Here is a 22,225-nt window from a genome sequence, read left to right as displayed (position 1 = left end):
GAACCTTGATTTATCTCTCTGAAACAGGTCACAAAATCCCAAGAAACAAACCAAAACTTGCACCCAAAGCAAACGCTCATTCTGATGGCTTACAGCAAAGTCAAACTTTGGAGGACTTTTTGAGTTAATATTCTGAAGGTTTTTTAAACATTCTAGCTTAGTTAAAGCCTAGTTCCACTTGAAAACAAGAAAAAAAAACAACAAACTCATCCTCCACTTTCCCAAAATATTGGTATTTTATGGAAATTTTTGATGCTATGATACAGAAGGTGAGCTGAGATTCATTATCAGTAATAAGTTTATTGCCTTCATTGCAGCAGTAAAGATTTAAATTCTTTCAAGATAAGCTCAATTTTTCTTGAAGTTCTTGCTTAAATATTACTCAAACCTCTTGTTGAAGGTTAGTGGTCTTAAAAGGAACTATAAGCAGAATTTTCATTTCATTCAGTTATGCATATGCTTAAGTCTCTCCCATGATTTAAAAGCTAATTCATTTCTGATGCCTCATGACCCTCCTTTGTTGCTTGTAGAGTCAGACTTAATTTGAAACAGCAGTGATGGAACACTGCTGATTCAACAGCATTTTCAACAATCCCCATGACTCTAAAAAATTCACACCAGCTTTTAAAATTAATTTTGAGACAAATTACTTTAGTTGCTTTCTGAGATATTAGAGTTTACTACTCAATACTTTCAAAGGTGTTGACTCAGAATTTTTTGTTAAAAAAAAAAATGGGAGGCACTTTTGCAGTTTTGAGGTTTCAGTAGGGTGAGTATTTCAGAAAGCAAAATTATCTCCCTCTGTTCCATTGTGTGCAATGGAATACCATATTTTCCTAACATTGAGGAAGGATAGGAAGTCCACCATCATCATATAATATCTTCACAGGAAAACCCAACAGTCTCTGAAGTTTTAGAAAGAACAACTTTTATTCAAATAAGCCACAACTTTTATTCAAATTTGTTTCCAGCAGAAGAAATGTGGTTCCATCAAACTTGCTAGCACCAGATGATGAAATTTGATGAAGTGGATAGTGACACCCACACACAGTGGGTACTTCGCTCTCAACCCACCCCTCAAAGTGTCTGCACTGTACAGGTTATCTCACCGCATCTATACTGAGGCTGAGACAAGGTACAGAACAAAAGAGGTCATTCAGTACTTATTTGTGTACATAAAAGAGAAATGCTAGGTTGACTGGTACAGAGTTTAAATAAATAAAAATATTTAAAAATTACAGTTTGATTCATTAAAGCTTGGGCTGTGCCAATGCAAATCATAGCACCAGCATCACAACTGGTCCTAGCAGGGTGGTAGGACCTAGATTCATTCATTTTGCACATGAAGTCTAAAAACAATCATTTGAGTCTGTGCTCCCTCATCCCAGTCCACAAGGACCAACATTAAATTATTCACAGATGCTAGCCTGATTTCTCTTCACTCCCTAAGAAAAAGAGTTTGACTGACTGTATGTAACTTGGGCTCCTCAGAACTGAGGTCTGGCAAGTGTAAGTTCTGTTCCAGAACATTCACTGAATATATGCTGACAGCAATGCCAACACTGGAGACAAAGAAACATTCTTTCAAAAACACAGAAGAAACCAGGACTGACTACAAAATGCACAAATGCCAAAACTCAAGAATACTTGGCAGAGCTCAGGAGATCACATTCACAGAAAGTATTCTCACACTAAGTCAAAATCAAGGCAAAAATAACAGTTTGTACATTTTTATTAAATCTTCTATATAAAAAGTATATTTTTCCCACTAAAAGAAATTGTGTGAATATACACACACACACAGATATTTGTATAAATATGTGTGTGTATATACAAAAATTATTTAGTGTTTTTTTTAATTATATATATCCTTTTTTTATCAAAAACTACAGCTTTAACAAGCACTGAAATTCTACCCTGTTTCTTTTTGCAGTCACAAAGACAAAAGCTTGCGTGAAAGTTACCGTTAAGAGGCATGTTTAAACCAAACTAAATTTGCAGCAAATAGTATCCATAAAATTATAACTCCATTCCCACTTCTGATTTTATTCTTTATTTATATTTTTATTTTTTTTTAATGACAAGACTTCAGTTTCCTCTGCGGGACTCGGAGCTTCGGGGTTGGCAGCTGGGCGCAGCCCCAGGGCTCTGCCGGTGCCGATGGCAGCGCCTCTGCCTCGGGCAGCGCCGCTAAAGGGCCCCGATGCTCACCTCAGTGCCCACCTCGGCTCAGCCAGAGCTGAGCCGTGGATCCCAGCAGGGATTTTCCCGACAGTGCCAGCAGATGGTGCTCGGTGCACAGCCCAACTCCCGCCGTGCCCTCCCAGGAACCACGCCACCTCACCAGCCCTTCATCATCCATCCCCACGCCTGGAACCTTGGCCCCGCCAACAGCACGGTGCCACAGCACCATCTTTAAGTTGTGTTTAAGGACGTTTAAGTTTTCCCTTCTAAATCTAGCATTGCTAGGATGTCACGATATGGCCTGGCTAGGCCTGTTCTGGACAATGCTGGGTTCCTGGCTCAACACTGCTTGGCACAGAGTTCATACCTCTGCTAAAAAAGTGCTGCACTGAAAGACCCCCAAGCTGACCCCTACATACAGACGAGTTTTAAAACTTCTACTGCTGCCTACTAAGATGAAGACCAATCTAAAGCTCAGCCTGCCCATCAGCTTTAGTTCCAAACTTCAGTCAAAACACACAGCCCTGGCTCAAATGAGCTACTTTTATTAAGTAATATTAACTTGCCCAAGGCAAAAAAATCACGCAGACAACTGATTTTGAATAGGCTGTTAAATTCTACTATAAAGTTCTTCTGCCTTCAGTGGCATTTTGATATTCACCTCTCAAGACTAACATTGTCCCTCCACGGCTGTCTGAATGTGCTTTTTTCTTTTGTGGTTTTCTAAGACAAGTTATTGTTGGTTGTATTGAGGTAGCATAGCCATGATGAAAGTTTAGCTCCCCACCTTTTCCCTCTTCCAAAATAAAAGAGGGAAAAAAAAAAAAGTGGCATCAATTAGACCTCACTAATCCTAATTAACATATGTTTTTTTACAAAATTTTTAGATCAAGCAAACACCTTCCAAATTGGTACACCAGTCAGTACCTAGGACCCCAATCTTCTTCAAGTTCTGTAGGCTCCACAGAAACTTACATCATAAATCAAGTTACCTGACTGCAAACCTTAAAAATCTTGTTTCCCCATTGCCATCACCTTATTTGACCTTTTTGCACAGAGTGCTCCCTCACTCTTGCTACCATCTCCATCTAGTCTAAATACATCTGAGACACTTACTGTCTTATTTTGTACTTGCCAGAAGCAGAGGTCATGAAAGTACTTTGGTAACAATACTTATTCACAGCTACTTTGCAACAAGTGATTCTTTAATGAAAACTGTAGCAAAAAAAACCCCCAAGTTACCGAACACATCCAATGCTCCAACAGGCCACTCCGTTACCAAATGGTGATTTAAATGTATTGCAGGAAATAAACTCACAGATGTATATGTGCAGTAGTAATAAACTGAAAGAAAGAATATGCTTAAACCACCACTGCTTGTTAATCATGCGGAAATTCTCCACAATTTAATGTAGCAATTCAACCATGGTGCACAGAAAGTAAAGCTTCAATAACCCGCAGGAAAACATGGCAGGTAATTTAATACTACAGAGGAGCAAGTCTAATAAAATTGCAGTGGCCTATATGTAAAGGAGGTATTTCTCTGTTTCTTAAAATAACCTGAGCCTGGAGTTCAGTCTCTGTGGCACAGTATGTCCTGAGACTAACTGAAGCACCGCCTTAGTACTGGCACAAAGCAGAAGGGCAGAAAAAAGGGCTAAAAAACACCTTTACTGACTGGCTCAATTGTCAGCAATACCTCTTTGAAGGCACTGCACACTAATACAAAACCAGATAACTTCAGTTTAGGAATAGCAAAAACTTCAAGGACTAAATTCTGGCACTTGTATTCCAAGGAGGTCCATAAGCCTACTGTTTCTATTAGTTCAATATCTCCTGACATCTACCATCAGCCAGGAATATTCTACTTAAATCATCTGGAAGACAGCAGTTACTCACATGCTGGCAGACCTTGCCCTAATTAGGTATGCTATATAAATTAGTTAAAAACTGCAGTATATAACAAGGAAAAGCAACATTAAAGAAATAACTCTTTAATGAATATAAAACCAAATCACCTTTCACTTTGCTGCTGCAGAAATTCAAGGGTATTTCAGGTAAATTGGTAAATATGTTTGCCTTTAAATTAGTTTCAGAATTGTCTTGGGGGAAGGGATTAAACTAAAGCACTAAATTCTATATATAGCAGAAGAGATTTTTTTTTTCGCTTATTGAAGTGAATTCACTTATTCACAGTTTTTGCATAGTTTCTTGGTCTTCAAAATGAGTAATAACTTCCCACTAAATCACACATGACATTAAAATGACTGCAAGTACCTTGAGGTCTTGCCTGGTTGCCAGCAGCTCAGACTCTTTCCCATAAAGATCCAGCTGCAGCTTCTCCATGTTTTCTTTATGTTTATCATGGGCCTTCTGTAAGTCTGCTAGCTTGCCCTTCTCTGCTTTAAGCTCCTGTGCTGACAAAATAGACTGTTGTTGCAGTTTATTCTCCAGCTCTGCCTGAAACACAAGCATAGAAAGTTTTAGTTAAAGTTACAGACAGTAAAGTTAGCTTAAGCATTTCAATAAAATGCATTTCTACTGCAAGAAGAGAATTTTGTTCTTCTTGTGGAGTAACAGTTCAGTAATTTGGTATTTGTGATTTTATAGCAACATTTTATAACTGATTTAACAACAAAATTTAATTCACGACAAAAGACTAAGTGAATTAGTGTGTTATATTAAGACCAAACACTAAATATTGGAATAATGTTTCCATGTGTGTTGGTTTTGGCTGAGGTAGAATTTCCTTCATAGTAGTTAGTATGGGGGCTGTCTTTTGGATTTGTGGTGGGAACAGTGTTGTTATCAAAGGGATGTTTTAGCTACTGTTTAGCAGCACTCACACAGAGCCAAGGCCTTTTCTGCTTCTCACACCACCTCACCAGCAAGAAATCTGAAGATGCACAAGAATTTGGAGAGGGCACAGCCAGGACAGCTGATCCCACTGACCAAAGGGATATTCCATACCATATGACATCATGCCTAGCATATGGAGATGGCAGAAGAAGAAAGAGAAGGGAGTTTGGGGTGATGGTGTTTGCTTCCCAAGTCACTGAGCGGCTCTGTGGTGCAGAGTTGATAGCTGGGTTAAACCACAACACCAAGACCTAAAGGTTTCCACAGGCTGTCTAAAGCACAAATATGGACATGTAGCAGTGGGCAGCCAAAGCTGGAGCCATATTTAACAGTGCATGGCACACAGCACAACATTCCCTAATGTTGTTACACATTTGAACTCTTTCCATTATGGTTTATGAGTTTCATACTGTTAGTCAGATAAATTCTTTTGGTATAATATGAGAAGACTTGGTTTAAAACTGCCATGGACATTTTAAAATGCTGCAGAGTTTGTCTAAAAATACTCTCATAAAATTCTACTGCTTTACAAGAAAATGGCAGGTCTTGCTTTGCTCAAGAAGCAAAAAGCCCACATTCAGTCTAGCTTATTTTATCCCTTTATTAAAATTAAATTCCTATGGAATTCATATTTCAGCGCTAGTTCCTTTCATTACTGCTGTTGATGTTGTTTCTGTCTCCTACAGCATCTGAAGACCTTACTTCCACATCCTGACCTAATAATTTCCAACAAGACCACAGCAAACAGAGTTTATCACAAAGTTATTGATATAAAAGCCTCAGTATTTATCAGAGGAATTTACATTCATTTTCTTATAAGAGTAAGAAAGGACAGTCTTACCTTTTCTAAAAGGGCAGTTTTTAATTCAGCTTGCAGTGTCTCACTATGTTTTTTCTTCTGCTCAAAAGATTCCTTTAACTCTCTCAGCTTTCCCTGGAGTTGTTGCTCGCTTTTTTCTTTTTCCTTCAGAAGACCCTGGATTTCCAGTACTTGTGCTCTTGCTGAATCAAGGTCTATAGACAACTGCTTAGAAATCTATATTCAAAAATATTAAGTAACTGTATATAATTTAAACTTAAATCACTATTTGTACATGCTGTTCACAGAATCAGACCATCCCACAGTGCCACTGCTGTTTCAGAGATACGTGGTTGAACACTAGCAAGTCAATTTTTCAGAACTACTGTAACACATTCAAATAATCTGTTATTCCAAATTTACTACCCAGAGATCAAGAGCAGTCTTTTTTTATCCATTCTAAATTAAGATCGGCGACTTTTCTCACACCAGCAGTGGTTTGGGCTCTCCTGCTGTCAACTGCAGCATACACCAAGCTCATCCTTCTGCACTTTCCACTGAGCACCACAGCACTTCAGCTGAACAAGTGAGGAGCCAGGGAAGGAGCAGCAATAGTCACAGAGCAATTAGCATTACACCTGCACACCTCTTTCAGACAGTAAGTGTCCATCACAGCCTATGTCCACTATCAAATCCTTTCTGATTCCTTTAGGGAACAGAAGATGGCTTGGGTAAAGAAATCCATGAAAGCAGACATGTCCTTCAGGCTGCCAGATACACTGCATGGTCTGAATGCTCATCTTTGAAAAAGAAGTACATTTGGTCCCCTGTAGTCACGAGAAAATGACTTACACAAGTTTGGAAAAGCAATTCAGTCCTTGAAGGATATCTGAGAATGTCCTGTCAACTACACTGAGAACATGCTGAATAAGACTGAGAATAAAATTGATCTAAGGATATGAAATAACATCTTTCATTGTATGGAAGTACAAAAGAAAATGGGGACACAGTAATACCAAGTAACCGTTTCACTAATGAAAAAACCTGAAGGACTAAAATCCCCTGCTACAGTATGTGGAGCACAGAAAACTAAGACTAAAACCTATATTTTAAAACTTCACATTACCCTCTAGAAAGTTTTAGTATCACCTTATTTCAGTGCCAAAGATAGTTTACAATTTGAGAATTGAAACTTCTTTGTCTCTCATCAGTCCCAGCAGGTCTGGGACTGAAAATCAATCTTTTAAACATTTACTATTATTGGTTTTTAGATTTTTGAAAATAAGCAGACAACTTACCCCCTCCTTTTTCTCCAGTGAATTTTTCAATTCATTCCTCTCTTTAGCTACAGACTCTGTTTGTAACTGAAGCTGGTGTTTTAATTCTTGGCAAGATTTTTCCTAAAAAACATAAGACAAGGAAATATTCCTGTAAGCTTCTCAGACCATGTACAGAGTATTTTTGCAGGAGTTACATATCCTTAAAAACAACACTTTCATTTTCAATGAAAAATCATACCTTCTCATCTGCAGACACTTTCAGTTCAAAACCTCTCAAAACTTTATGTGGCAAATCTAAGCCACACATTTGATGCCCTATACTAATAAACTCAGGCATGTGCCAGAGTTTTTCTGATGAGGGAGTGTCTCCCTGTTAGAAGCCATGCTTGGCACCCCTTCTGGATGAAGTAGTAGGCTCATTCCATCATGTTCTAAAACTCACAAGCAAGTACATTTGCAGACCTCCATGCATATGCAACCACACATGTTAAGCCCAAATACAGTGCATTTAAGACAGTGGAGACCCCCCAAAAGACTAGAGAACTAGAAGCAGAATATGGACTACTATCTTTAAGTCCTAAACTGGGGAGAAAATCCTTCAAGTTTTTAGGAGGAACAGATCTTTAAACAGCAGTAACTAAGAAAAGCAAACAAAAGAGCTTTTCTTCAAAAGGTGAATGAGTAAGATACAAATGTTCTTTATAACTAGTAGCAGATTTTTTTTTTTTTAGAATAAAAGCAGGTCTGAATGGGTTCTGGAAAATGGTGACATGTAAGATGAGAAGACTATGAGAAAGACACTCCTTGCCATGTTTACGACAAGGCTGTCAGAACAACAGTATTCATATAGTGCCCAATCATATCACCAATGCAGAAGAGGTAAGAAAAAGGTGTATTTTAACCCTAGTAATAGTTTACTTTCTTTACCATAATAGGTTGCTCTAGTGGTCAAGCATTTGTTATACTGTCACTTGTGAGACCATTCTAAAATTCAATAATACCTTAAGCCAGGCATTCCCCAAATGACAGATGATGTTACTCTCTCTGCCTGCAGTATGCAGCTTTCCAGCATGTCCAGACAACTGCACAGGAAATTCTATATATGAAGACTTCAGAAAGGAAATGAAAATGGCCTCAGAAAAATAACTTCTTCAATGCAACAGCATTTTAGCAAAGGTTCTAAAACTTTGTGTTGTTATAATATGGTTGATGCATTTTTTTAAAAGGGGGACATTTCCCATCAAATTGTTTCACCACTTGTCATCTCCATTTAGCTTCTTCACTATGTTCAAGGCATGCAGCAAGAAGCAAGGATCCTGTTATGTGGTATAACTGATGTTTACTACTGTAAATATCCAGGCAAGAATTTAAGTTGGGAAACATGTATGAACTACTAAAAATCACAATTTGGTCTTCCTTGCAGTAATAAATTTTTATGCAGTGTCATCATATGTACACTGTTTTCAAACAGTAAGTAAAATCATTTTATCAGAATGTATATACACCAAATTTAATGCCTAATTAAAGAACCTACTAACCATTTCTGCCATAGCTGCTTTTCCTTTTTTAATTTCTTTTTCTAATTCCTCCTTTCTTTTTTTGAAGGATTCAGAGCTTTTTGAGAGCTTATCTTTGGTATCTGTAAGGTCCTTTAATAGAGCGTCCTTCTCTGATTTCACTTGTTGCAGCTCTGATGTGGCTGCTTGCATTTTACAATCAAGTTCCTTGAGCTGTTTACTTGCATCTTGATTTGATTTCTCAAGGTTCTGTTTGAGACTGGCCTTTTCTGCCTCCTGCTTTGAAATTTGTTGGTTTGCTTGGTCAAGAGCCTCAGATTTCTTCTGCAAATCCAACTGAGCATTAGACATCCTGCAAATACAAAAGGATAAAACTTTTTTAAAGTTCTTTTTCACAGGTTATCTTGTATCCTTAAATGTTTCTCTTTTCATTTATGGGCATTACATCTCTCCCATTATGATGGAACAGCAACTTCAGAAACTAGTTTTTAGATGGTTCTTTCTTCCTCAATTATAATGAACAGTAACTACTCCTTTGCTGCTTATGCATAAATTGCAAATTTGTATTTGAAAAAGGTTACAGAGCTATGCATATTTAAATATGAACCTCACTACATCAAACTGTTCAGATATTTAGCTGACAAGAGCTGTGAATCAAATAAAGAAGTGTAGTGAATCACAGCAGTCAGTGATTCCTGTGAGACAACATGACAGATGGAATGAAAGACAACAAGTGGGATACAACACAGTAACCATAGGGGACTCAGCACTTATTTATGACTTTATGAAATCACAGGAGAGAAGTAGAAAATTTCAACTCTAGTCCAAACTGCCGCAGTTTTATGTCTGACTTTGAAAAGTACTGTAAAACAGGAAACGCATACGCTTCTCTTGCTGCTTCAAGTTGCTTATTCAGTTCTGCTGTCCGGAGGTCTAATTCTTTAGACTGATGTCGCTGTTGCTGTAACTCCTGAAGGGCTTGGTCTTTACTTGCTCTAGCATCAAGAATGTCACCTTCAAGTTTCTGAGAGAGAAAAATAAAAAGACAGAGCCATCAGAACACAGCCAACAAAATAAAAATAGCAATAAAAAGCAGAGTCATGTAGTCTGTGAGTAGCATTAACTGTAGAAAGCAGTCACAACTCTCACACATCATCTACTTGTTTAATCACTTTGAGATTTATCTTTCACTATTTAGCTCCTGCTCATCACCTGCTCCTCCAGACTGAACTATTTTGGGTTTGCAAAACATTCTGAAAGCATCTTTAAATTAAAGGCCAAGCAGGCGTTTTACTGCACAGTAATAGATAAAAAGCTTTACAGCAAAAGCTAAGACACAAACTACAGCAGTGAAGAAATTCTATGCTTGCTTGGAAGAGGGTTTTATTCTGTTTTTTTCCATAGTTAGTTTTTCACTCAAATGGAGTCTAAAGAACACAGAAGCCTTCAGCAAATGGGCACTGTTTAGACTCTTCAACATACTGGCTGTTTTACAGGCACTTCTGCTTTCACACAGAGGCCATAAAACCAAGTGGCCAAGTTTCTCAAAAAAAATTCCTGAGGGCCTTTTGTTTTCTCTTTTTTTTTATTTTTTTAAATGCCACACATTCAACTGGAATAATCTCAAAGAATGGTGATGATGCCAAGATAGAATTGCATTCCTGTTGACAGCATCAACAACCCTGCTCAGTTTCACACTTCAGCTACTAGGAACCTCATAAAATCATACACAAGGAAGCTCTGTATTTCTCCCAAGCATTTGTGTCTATTGGCTACTTGTGAAACTTCAGCAAAAGAATGGAAACTAAAAACACAAATCAAAGTAGGCAGAAAAAATCCCCAGTGTCCAAAAGAAGAGATGGAAGAACAAAACAATTATGTTGATAATTAAATACATGACAGCTTTAATTTTTAATAGCATTTGATTTAAAATTTCATACATGGAAAACAATCTCTCTTCTCTCCTATAGAGCACAAAAGCTAGGGAAAACACCCAACTCAGTCTTGAACATAAAGACTACTAACCTCCCTCAGAACAGACAGACAACACTGCAAAACCAGTTCTGCATTGCTCCCATGAGTCCTATATCAAATGCTTTGGTGTGTTATGAATATTGACTACCAAAAATTTTTTTTAAATAGTCAACAAAGGTCAAAGCCCAAATTTTAAAGCTCTCAAGCATTAGGACTAATCCACATCCTTAACTGAAAATACTATTATATCAAAACACAAAAAAGTTCTGCAAACCTTCTGCCAGAATTATGCAGACTTTAAAATAAAAACTGATTTCAGAATTGGAGTGCAAAACTCCAGATCAAGATAAGAGATGAAATAGTGATAAATAAATCTTGCTAAAAAGCCTACTGAAAGGCTTCAAACATAAATTAAACCAGACAGGTGGTGTTAAGCAGGGCTAGCCAATGTAACATATATTCCCTGCCACTACTTGTAAAGTATTTATGCTCAAACTTCAAAACTCTAATTTTGGGACATATTCATGTTCCCTCACATAACAATTTCCACGTGGCTAAACGGTTGGTAGAAGCACCCACACAGGAAAATGACAGTATAATCAAAGGCCTATCTTCTTAATGTGATATACTAGCATGGAAGAACAGGATTAAATTAGGAAACATTAGTGAGAAAGGAAACCGACAGAAGTGGTATTGATATAATCCTTCCCCCCTAATTTCAGCACAGCTTTTACCACATGCTGCCTAACAGCAGAGATCAGTTTCTGTAAGTTCAGATACTGTGTTCAATACAAACCTTAAGCTGAGCCTCTAGTTCTTCAGTTTTCTGTTCTAAAGAAAGGCATTTTTCTTTGTACTCTTTAAGACTGGCTTCCAGCTGAGTACAGTATTCCTGCTTGTCATTCAGCTTAGCTGTAACCTGATCCAGCTGAGCACTGACCTTATTTAACTCCTGGGTAAAAAAAAAAATACAAAGGTTGCTACCTTTTAAATAACTTCAAAAATTACTAATGTCATATATGCTTTAAATGATCTAATGTGTTCAAATTAACAAGGAAAATAATGGTTTATTTTTTATTCTCAGGAGCAGGAAATTGAAAGGGCAAACACAAACACATGCTAATTCCCTCTGTTTCACTGAAATAAATTATTTTAAAGCCTCAATATTCTCTCAAACCTTACAGGCTCTGGGCTAAATGTTAACAAAGGTGTTTCAAGATGTAAATGGAAGAGGAACTGTAGGTAATAAAGGCATCAGATCCTCAAATTAATAAAGCAGTAACTAGAAAATAATGTTTAAAAACCTAGATAAAATTTTTGATGTCTTTGTCATAAAATCAACCATCAAAGAGGAAAGCAAATAAAATGGAAATGCTCACTTCTCCAAATACCAGAGATGATTTCAAAACATTTTGTTCAACACAGAACAAATAAATTCTGCAAGAGACATGAGCGCATTCACCTAGTAACCACTATGATGACAGCTACATCAAAGTTCACTGCTTTCCAAGAAGCTGATGTAGTTATCAATTAATTATTTAATGGCTGAAAAAGTTGTCTCCTGTTTACAGCAAATAATGACATTCCCATGCTACAAAATGCCACATTAACATCTGCTGGATGTTTCCACAAAGACCACAGCAGCACTGATTTTAACTATGCAAATATTTGATTCAACAGACAGTAAAATGTTTCACTAGGACTAAAACAAATTAAAAAACATTTAATTTTTATCACCAGCTTTTTGAAATGTTATGTCAGCTGGCACACAGAGACTTATTTGTGAATACCAACAGCTGATAGTAAACTTATCTGAGTCAGCAATAGGAGTTGAGTTTTTGCTTCTACTGAGTGCATTCTACAATCTTTTCTTCATACCATACATACAGGAATTGAATAATACCTAGAGAATACCTAAGGAAAGCTTAGATTCTGCATGATAACCCTATAGCAAGGAATGGATTCCCAAGTAGATTCTTTACACTGCTAAATATATCTGCTCTGGAGCAGCGAAAGGAAATGAATGAATAACACATGGTTAAAATATCATAAACAATCATTTCCCAGTGCTTATTCACATGTTTACTGAGTATGTAAAAAGACTATTCTTAGACTTTTAAGCAGTTTTTAGGCAACACAGAAACTTTATGTGTCACTTAATACCTGTTGTTTATCTTGAAGTGCATTCTGGGCAGTGTCCAGATGGTTCTGTAGATCTGCCCTCTGAGCAGCTTTTGATGCTTCTGCTGAAAGTAGCAATTCAGTCTTTGCTTTTACCTGAAAGACAAATTGTATTTCACTAAAACATCTGTTTTATCATAGCTCTTTCTAATTTTTTGATAGCCACCAGTAAGTTTAATAGTAAAATCAGCAGTATGCATGTGTAAGTGTATGCATCTCCTTGTAGAAAAACGCACCTTTTCCCAAACGGGGAATCACAACCAGAATTTTTCATCACCATAAAACACAGAGATCCATTACCTGCACATCAAGTTGTGACACTTTTTCTTTACTTTCATTTAACTGACTGGTTAGTTCAGTGATATTTGTTTCCAGGGAAAGCACACGATCTTGAGCAGCTCTTAGGTGTGCCTTTTGTTCCTGGACTTGTTCATGCAAATTCTCTTGGGCTTGTTTATGACTTTCTGATTGATTCTTCAGCTTCTCTGTCAGCTGAGTTACCTGCAGTGGAAAGAAAAAACAAAAAAAACCAAAAAAACAAACATTAAAAGGCTGGAACAGCATGTCCAAGGAAGTAAAAAAAATTAGTGTGCTTTTTAATGGCTCTGGAGACCAAGTGCTATCACATTTCTTTTCCTGAACTATTACAATAAAGCTATATTGTACACTACACCGGATTTAAATAGGTTACCAGCTGAAAATAGAAGCAAAAGGGAATTGTCAACTTGGCCTTAATGCAACAGAAACAAAATACTGAGATAACAGATGCAGGCTAAACTGAAGTTTGCTGTTGAAAACAGGAATCAAACCTCTTTTTAAAAGGAGTGAAACAAATATATATATTGTATTTATTTATATATAACTATATATATAGTTTTTTACAAGTATATACATATACATATATATATATATATAGTTATATAGCTATATAATATAATGATTTGTAAGTACATATTACTAACGTGTACAATTGAAGTATCTAGGAATTTGTTTCCCTATGCTGGTAGCATGGAAGTCACCAAAACGCAAGTCATGTGAAATTTGTAGTAAGATCTTTAAGTTTTAAAGAAATGGAACAGTATAGAAAAGATTAGTGTCACACCTGATGAGATAGGGGAAAAAAAAGGAAATAAGATTCAATAACGAGAATGAATGAAAAGAAACAGATCTCCAAGTTCTTACCTGTATTTGTAATGCATGGTTTTTCTCTTGTAGCTGGTTAAGAACTGCAGTTTCTCCTTCACCAGCTTGAATCTTTGCATATAAGTCCTCCCTTTCCTTTTCTAGCAGAGAGATGTTGTCCTTACTTTTTTGAAGCAAAGCCTCAAGATTTTGAATTTTTTGGTCCTTATCTCCAATTTGTCGTAGTACTTGCTCCAGATCATTCTAGACAAGAATATGATAATTTAATTATAAGGACCTTAAAAGTTGAGCCTAATGCATAAAATATTGGATAAATTTATCAAACACTTTCCGTCTATTCTATTCCAGATCTATAAGTTAATTTATTGAAACTAACATAATTCCTGAAAGTCACTTTTAGAAGGAAAAAGTATTTAGCACAATGAAAACCTGGAACCCACTTTCACATGAAGACACACAACCACATTACCTGGGCTTCTCGTAGTTTTGCTGTCGTATTTTGCTGAAGTGTCTGCTGCTCCTGGTGTTGCTGCTTTGCCTTTTCCAATTGATGTTGCAATTCTGTGGAATTTGCTGCTTTTTCCTTTAGCTGAAAAAAAACCCCAAAACCAAATACCAAACAAACCAGACTACTGAGTGGGAAAAAAGCACCACTCAGTATGCTAATTGTACTCAATGTTCACTCTAACTACAAAAGTTTTTAGTGTAAACATGGATATTTAAAAACTTGCAAAAACAAAAACCTGTAATGCTAGATCAAAATCTAATCAAAGCATTCATTACAATTAATCAGTGAGATTCTCTATCACAAGCAAGAACTATAAAACAATTATCAGATGCATGTAATTTAGCTCTCATAATCTAAAACATAAGAGATTTTTAGTATGTTTTTTGCAATAGTTGTTAAGATGTAACATGACTGATAATACAGATACCTGTAAAACAACTTTATTATTACTTTTTTTTGCAATTTCAGTAGCAACTGTCAGTCATTATTTTAGTAGCAACTCAGTTTAGCAGTCTCTCCACTTCTATACTAATCAAGGCTTTGTAAATTAGCTACAGAAAAGTTTAAAGCTTTGACAACATACCACTCAGATATTTGGCCAATCGCCCTACAGCCAGCAGAAAATCAGCAACATACACAAGATATTCATTAAAACAAATCAAAAATTAATAAAACAAGTGTTTTCTGCCCATCCACCCCACACTGATTATTAACTATCAATGACCTGCTGTGCCATGTTCACTTTTTCTTCATGTAGGGCTTTATCTTAAAAAAATATCTACACACAAAACTACCTATATGGGCCTATGTGCACTTAGTAATTTTTTCATAAGACCTTTAGACAAAGCTTGTAAGTGCAAAATGCACAACTTTTGTTCATTTTTTAAGCACCACAAACACACGTACATCTGTAAAGACAAGCAGAACCTAAGCAGATTTGCATAATTTTACTGCAAGTCCTTGACAGTATTAGTCAAAATAATTCCCACGAGAACGAATTTTATAAACTGCAGTATCACCACAAGTGTGTGTACAGACTTATCACCAGAACCAGAACAAACTATAGAATCTGCATAAAAACTCCTACCTGCTCTTCAGCACGAGAAAGTTTTAATTGTAGGTCAGCCACCTGCTGCTCTTTGTCCATCAGCTTCTCACTGGACAGCTGCCTCTGTTCCTTGAGCCGCCCATGTGCCTCCCCTAACTGGCGCTCTGTTTCTAGGAGTTTACTGTGCAACTGCAAAAAAGAGTCATCCATTTTTTCAGTCATTCCTTAGCCAACAGTGATTTAGACTCATTTTGTTCAATATTTATGTGAAGTTTTCATAACCCAGAGCAAAACAAGTCCAAGACATTCTGAAGCCATGCATGTACCTCATACATCTCAGAAACACAAACCATTTTAAAAGACAGCATCAACTGCACACGCAGAAAGAGATGTTCAAAAAGTCCAGAAGGTCCCAGAATTGTCATTTATCTACAGGAGCCCTTCAAAACAAGTTACAGAGATAACAAAAAGAGGGTGATCCTTCAAAAGCATAAGGACTATCATGTAAAATAGTGATGGCTTTGAGCCATCTTGGCTTATCCAGTTCAATGACTGACTCCTGTAGATCCAGTAGCACCCTGCCTTTACCTGCTCCACTGCCTCCCACAATATACTGTTCTGCACTGCTAGAGTACTAAGAGTGTAATTTTTAGCTTCAGCTGGCTGCATCAATGGCATTCATTCTCTGCAGAGAAGAGATACATGAACAGTCAGTGTAGGGTACACAGCAACTTTGGTGGCTTACAGTCCAGTACTATGGATGTGCTCTTCCAGCTGGACACAAATCTGCTTCATGATTCTATCAGTCATCAAAAGCAGTACTGCACTGTCTTCAAAGTGCAAGGATTACAATTCACTGTTCTAAAAAGCTCTTTTCATAAAATCAGCTTACTCTACTGCCACAATAGGTCCTGGGTTGCCTCCTGCCTACTTCTACACGAACACATTCAAGGACACAATGACCTTTCAACTCAGTTCAAAACCAGAGAATGCAGACCTTGCAGCACAGCAAGAACTTTGCATAGGTTGTGGGAAAGCTATGAATGAAGCTTCCTCCCCTATGCATCTATGTCCAAGGCCTTTGAACCATTTACCTTTTAACTCCAGGTCCTCCCTTCAATACCCCTAAGCCTTCCCTCTTGCTTTCCTTAAATCCCTACTAATATCTATGCAAAAGGCAGCCCAATTTCATTGGTCACTGCAACCAATCACTGTTTGACCAACTGGCTGCCTAGCAGAGCAGAAAAAGGAAAGTGATTGTGATACCATTATACTTTCCAGCCAGGCATTAAGGGGTGGTGAAGCTTCTCTCCTGCTGTCTGTTCCCCAAAGAATTTAACTTTAGGACTGAAGTCCTTTGGGCCATGTCAAAATTTAGCTCAAGTTATCATACAATGCAAAAATTTAAAGGGTTTGGAGACAAGGATATAAATGTAGCCATGACTTACCTTCTTAAAAAGTCAAGCAAAATAAATTATCTGCCCACAACCACAAAAATCGTTAAGTGAAAAGCTGTTTGACATGTAGCCAAGATGCTGACTGCTAACAGTGACTGTGGAGTTAGGACAGAGGTAGGAGAAGAGGGAGGACAGGGTGAGGAAAGAGACCATAATCTCTTCTCCAGTAACAAAGAACATTTGTCTTTTCTTGAAGGATCACCAAATTATAAATATTTCCTCCTCACCAAAAATACAAAGAACTGTAGAAAAAAATCTATTGAAGAAAGGGTGCAACAAGATAACTATTAACTATTCATGGTTATGCTGATACCAGGAAAAAATATTTGGAAAGAGGGAAATCAGTAAACAATATTTTACACTAGTTACTTTTAATACAGGCATGGTTAAGTATTTTTGAAGAACTTTAAGATGACATTTAAGTAAACAGGACCATAAAATCCAGGATTAACCTATATTACAGAATGCAAAAAAAAAATCATGAAAAAATATCTAGACTTTAAAAGATACAATCAAGTAGATTCAATTTTTCTCAATAGAATTTATTAGCAATTAACATTTCTTCAAAACTGAAGGAGTCCATACTCTCTTGTCCACACCCTCCTCCTCCTGTTGTGCTGGAACCAACACTATTACTGAGGTTTCTTCCATTAAGATCACTTCTTCCACATCGCCAAAATTCTAAAATGTACAAGCTTAACCAGACATGCACCCATTCAAATGAATTTTGAGAAGATGACAAGGATTCTTAAAAATTGGGATTTGATTGAACAACTGTACATATACCTCCATAAACAGAATTCATATTTTAAATGTAAGCTAATGGACTACATGCATAAAAAGGTAATTCCACTGAAGTAATAGGAATGCATTCAGCAATGCTTTACTCACCATCCTCCTCCTTCATTTTCCCACCCCAAAAATCCTTCTTGAAAATCCCCTCTCAGGCTGAAAACAGATTTCAGCTCAACCTCTTGGCTATACTTCTGTTGCCCAGGCAGACTGAGGCAGTTTGACAAAATGCAGACTCCTACACAGATAACTAACATAATTATCTCTTCTCACCCTAACAAAAGACTAATGGGAGATGGACATTCTGGGCATGTAATACACACATAAACGTGTTTTAAGCCAAGTCACAGTCCTTCCAAGGTAAACTATACACACAAGAGCTTGCAATTTGATCTGTTTCAGATTTTACAAAGGGTTGAAAACTCAGAAACACTCACTATAAAATAAATAAGCTTTAGCAAGATTAAAATGAAGTATGTCATACTAACAAATAAAGATATAATTTTTTACATCGTAAGACTGGACATTACTGACACCCAAATATTTCTCCAGTCTAACACATTACTCTCAAAAAAAAAAGAATAAAACAAAACAAAACAAAAAAAAAACTAAATTCAACCAGCCTCAAGTTTCAAAATGTTCAATGTTGTAAGAAAGTACTCTATTTGACTCAGCAGAATAATAGGTTCTGGTGGGGGGGGATGTATGCTCTGGGTGTTTTCTCAGCTATCAGCAACATAAAGTGAAATTGTTTGGGGAGAAACACTAAGGAAGCAATATCAAGATTTCATGTTGACCTGTCTTTTCACACTAGGTATTCCCTACTGTATTCACTACTCAGACTTAAAGCAAATCAAGCACTGTTCAGCTCTAATGTAAAACCAAGACTCACTTTTCTCAAACTTCCTATAGTGTAGTAAAACACAAGTACTGGTTAATTACCCTCCTTCAAATAAGGAAATGTAAATGCATGTTCATAAGAAATATGCATATGCAGTGTTTTAAAATTTATGAGATGGCTTTAAAGAACAATTCAAAGAGGATGGTCTAGGAGCGTTAAGGAAATTTACCTGACTGAGCTCACTTTGGAGTTGCAGGCCATGCTGCTCTTTTTCCTCCTTCTGCTGCTGGAGCTGTTTACATTCCGCCTTGAGATGCTGGTACTTGGTCTCTACTTCGGATAACTCTTCTTTAAGTTTCTGGCTTGCTTCTGCCTTCTCACCTAGCTCTGTCTGTAATCTCTGTATCGAGGCTTCAGACACAGACAGCTTTGCCTGAAGCTGTTGGCAGTCCAGGTCCTTCTGGTGAAAACTTGCCTGCACATTCTTCTTACTCACAGATACCTCATTGTGTTTTTCTTCCAGTTGGGTGTAGTCCTGTTCTTTCTTCAGCAGCTTCTCAGTCAGACTCTGTGAAGAGAGTTACATAGCAATTCAAGTACAATTCTTGCAGCTGTTCAACATATCATTCAAATTTCTTTCTAACTGTTGATGCTGAACAGTGAAGAATGTGTTCAGAAACATCATTAAAGAAAATATTAACCTGTATCTTGTATTACACATGTCAATTCTGAAGCCCATACAGCACACAGTTTCAAGTGGAAATGTTGTTTTTCATACTCTCACATAAATTCACTTCCTCTTACTGAGAACACAACACAGACTCTATTTCCATATCCTGAAAATAATTTGTTTCCTCTGAATGTTCAAATTAACTTTATTACAACTGTGATTGCTTGGAGAAAAGTTGAAAAGTTTTGCATGCTAGCTATATTCAGAGCTACAGGCCCTTACTGGCTTCTGCAAGGCTAGCCAAGCCCCATAATTACTGTTCTTTAAAAATAATAAAAAGAGAGTTCCTGCTGGTCTCAGAGAACTGATCCTTTATGCTTATACATATATTTACATATACCATTGTTCTTCTCAGTACAGCTCCTGAAAATGTAAGAAACAGCTTTCTTGCTTGAGGATGTACATGAGCTTGAAAAATTTCACATCAATGCACAGAAATAGCTTCCCATGTTGCAACTGAATTATAAATCAATGTTCATATCAAATGTATTATATTCTACATACAATGTGTTCTATCATGAAATAATGGCTCCTCCCTGACAGATTTTTCAAGGATGCAAGGATGACAAACTGTTTAAAGTGGAAGCAATTTCTCTCACTGGAAGCTAGTCTTACCTTTTCCAGTTCTAGGTCGAACTCCTCAAGGGCCAAAATTCCTTAGCTAGCATGTCATTCTTATGGAATATATTCTTATGGAATATTCTTATAAACTTTACAAAAAGCTGCATAAGGAGATGGCTATAAAGTGCTTTAAGTCACTAAAACTGAAAAAGGAAAAGTAGTTCACTGCCACTTCTCTTCTTCCTGTTCCTCATGTGGTGATTGGCATTATCCTGACATAGCAGAGGACTCTCTCTTAATCTATGGCTAACTTATGCATCAATCTGTTTCACTACACATTGTTAATGAAATATCAACAGATTCAGGAAAGGGCTCTATACTATACAGCAACACTTCTGCCAAAAGCTTGATTCATTGTTGCTGGTCTGTGGAAAATTATAGCTTGACAATTCTTACCTTCTCAGTTCCACACCCGATTTAGTGAGGCAACGAGTCATCCTGCTAAAGGCAGTTTCATTTACCAAATTTTAATTGCACCTTCTTACATTTTTTGCAAATGCTTTAATATTAGGTTACATTAAATAGACTCTGTTTGGTCCCTGCCTTTTCCTATTCTCCAAGGCTAACAAGGCTCTTTGTAAATGCATGTATTTTATTCCAATTTTTGCCCCCACAACACATGATTTCTAAACACAAATACAAAATGCAGCAAGCTCAAAGAACAGCTCTCAAAGAATATACATTGAGAAGTTTCTGTAATTAATTTCCATTTTCTACCATTCATGATGCCAGTAAATGGCCTGAAAAATATGACAGAAGTACAATCTAAAAGTTAAGAAACTGGAAAACCAAGGAAGAGAGCTCAGAATATCTTTCAAATTATGATTTTTAGAAAAATGTATTATTTCCAGGGGTACTACTTTTAGAGTGTGAGATGGAAATTCTGCTTAATGATAGATAAACTGCAGCAACTAAAAATTTGCAATCATAACAACCTAAACAATTTCACTTGTAGAATATGATGATCATTAAAATATGGTGTTTGCTTGTGCATTATAACAGTCCAATTGTTAAACAAAATGGCAAAGGAAGTCTCAACTTCTGCGAGAATTTAGTCTTCAGTGCTTCCAAAGGCAGTATGTAATATGTTTCCATTTTAATGTGAGCTGACAAGCATAGGAAATAATAGCATTCTCACCTGATTCTTCTGTTCTAGCTCTTTGACTGAACTTTGAAGTTTTTGCAGCTCCTGAACATACACAGCTACTTCCTGAGGTCCTTTGGCAAGTTCAGCTCTTAATTGGTTAATGGTAGCCTGAAAAGACAAACAGAAAACTCCACATTTAAAACAAAGCTTTGCAAGCATAATCCAACAAAAGCAAGGTGTCTGGTAGCAAAATAAATATAAATTTTCTATACAAATAAAAATCCTAAGGAAAAAAATCACCTGTAAACTAAGCTCAGAGCACCATCAGAAGTATCACTGAGCACAATTTCCCAGATGAGATTCATTTCTGTTCTATTTTGGAAGATGAAAATCTGACCCAATCTAATAGCAAATGCCAGATTGAACCCAAAACTGATGAAAATCAAAACATATTATCTATTGATAATTATCACAGTTCTAGCCAAAGGTGAAATCTCTCCAAGTCATTACAGTTAGATGGCCAAAATCTTGGACACTCTAGGAAGGGAAATGTGCTGGAAAAGACTCTAGCAGCCAAGTCTGGCATTTGATGCACACTTGGTGTGTGACTTTTGGACACATCAACCCTGCAGGTCAGCATAATCAGAGGAACAATGCTACCCCATTAAACAGGATCAGTACAGAACAGAATATATCAATGACTGCACAGTATTTGAACACAGTAATGGAAGAAAACAAGAAAAGCACTTTAGGGCACAGCTGCCCTAAAACATGTCATGTATTAATGCACTCATTTCAAATACACTATATAGCAGTGACCTTTATAAAGAAGTTTTCTTTCATATTCTTCTCATAAGCAGAGATTTCAGCACAAATGCATAAATACTGAATTTAAAAAAAAGCAGAACAGAAGTAATAGACAATGACCATCCAATTTACAATCTTCCTACAGAGAAAGAAACACCAAAGAGAACATAAGAACACAGTATATGACTGCATGTAGTTAATTGACTTTCTGCAACACTGTGCTTTACAATGCTGTTTCATAACAGAGCTGTTAGTTAAAACACATCTTAGGATCAGTCTTTGGCCAAACAGTCCAGGATGTTATCAGAAAAAAATGGATTAAAAATATGGATATTACATACTTAGAGAATATAATGCAGAAAATGTGCAAAAACTAAGGACACCACTGCAGCCTTTT

General features: G+C 36.8%; 1 protein-coding gene across 6 annotated transcripts in view; it reads right to left on the bottom strand.

Annotated features, from left to right (window-relative positions):
* EEA1 (early endosome antigen 1) overlaps positions 1-22,225 on the bottom strand; it is a 67,123-nt gene that overhangs the window by 14,131 nt on the left and 30,767 nt on the right. For all 6 annotated transcript variants that reach the window (XM_086887767.1, XM_086887768.1, XM_086887766.1 and 3 more), the window contains 13 exons: positions 21,073-21,189; positions 18,813-19,151; positions 15,533-15,682; positions 14,407-14,526; positions 13,977-14,180; positions 13,095-13,295; positions 12,777-12,890; positions 11,410-11,565; positions 9,524-9,663; positions 8,661-8,991; positions 7,141-7,242; positions 5,885-6,079; positions 4,462-4,644 (listed from right to left, as the gene is read on the bottom strand). In XM_086887767.1, the coding sequence (XP_086743893.1) occupies positions 4,462-4,644; positions 5,885-6,079; positions 7,141-7,242; positions 8,661-8,991; positions 9,524-9,663; positions 11,410-11,565; positions 12,777-12,890; positions 13,095-13,295; positions 13,977-14,180; positions 14,407-14,526; positions 15,533-15,682; positions 18,813-19,151; positions 21,073-21,189 (2,352 nt within the window). The remainder of the gene's footprint in view (positions 1-4,461; positions 4,645-5,884; positions 6,080-7,140; positions 7,243-8,660; positions 8,992-9,523; positions 9,664-11,409; positions 11,566-12,776; positions 12,891-13,094; positions 13,296-13,976; positions 14,181-14,406; positions 14,527-15,532; positions 15,683-18,812; positions 19,152-21,072; positions 21,190-22,225) is intronic.

This window comes from Cyanistes caeruleus, chromosome 4 (genome assembly GCF_971803275.1).
Source record: "Cyanistes caeruleus chromosome 4, bCyaCae1.hap1.1, whole genome shotgun sequence".
NCBI lineage: Eukaryota > Metazoa > Chordata > Aves > Passeriformes > Paridae > Cyanistes > Cyanistes caeruleus.
The sequence above is the reverse complement of the archived record's forward strand: the minus strand, read 5'-3'. Positions and strand labels throughout refer to the sequence as shown.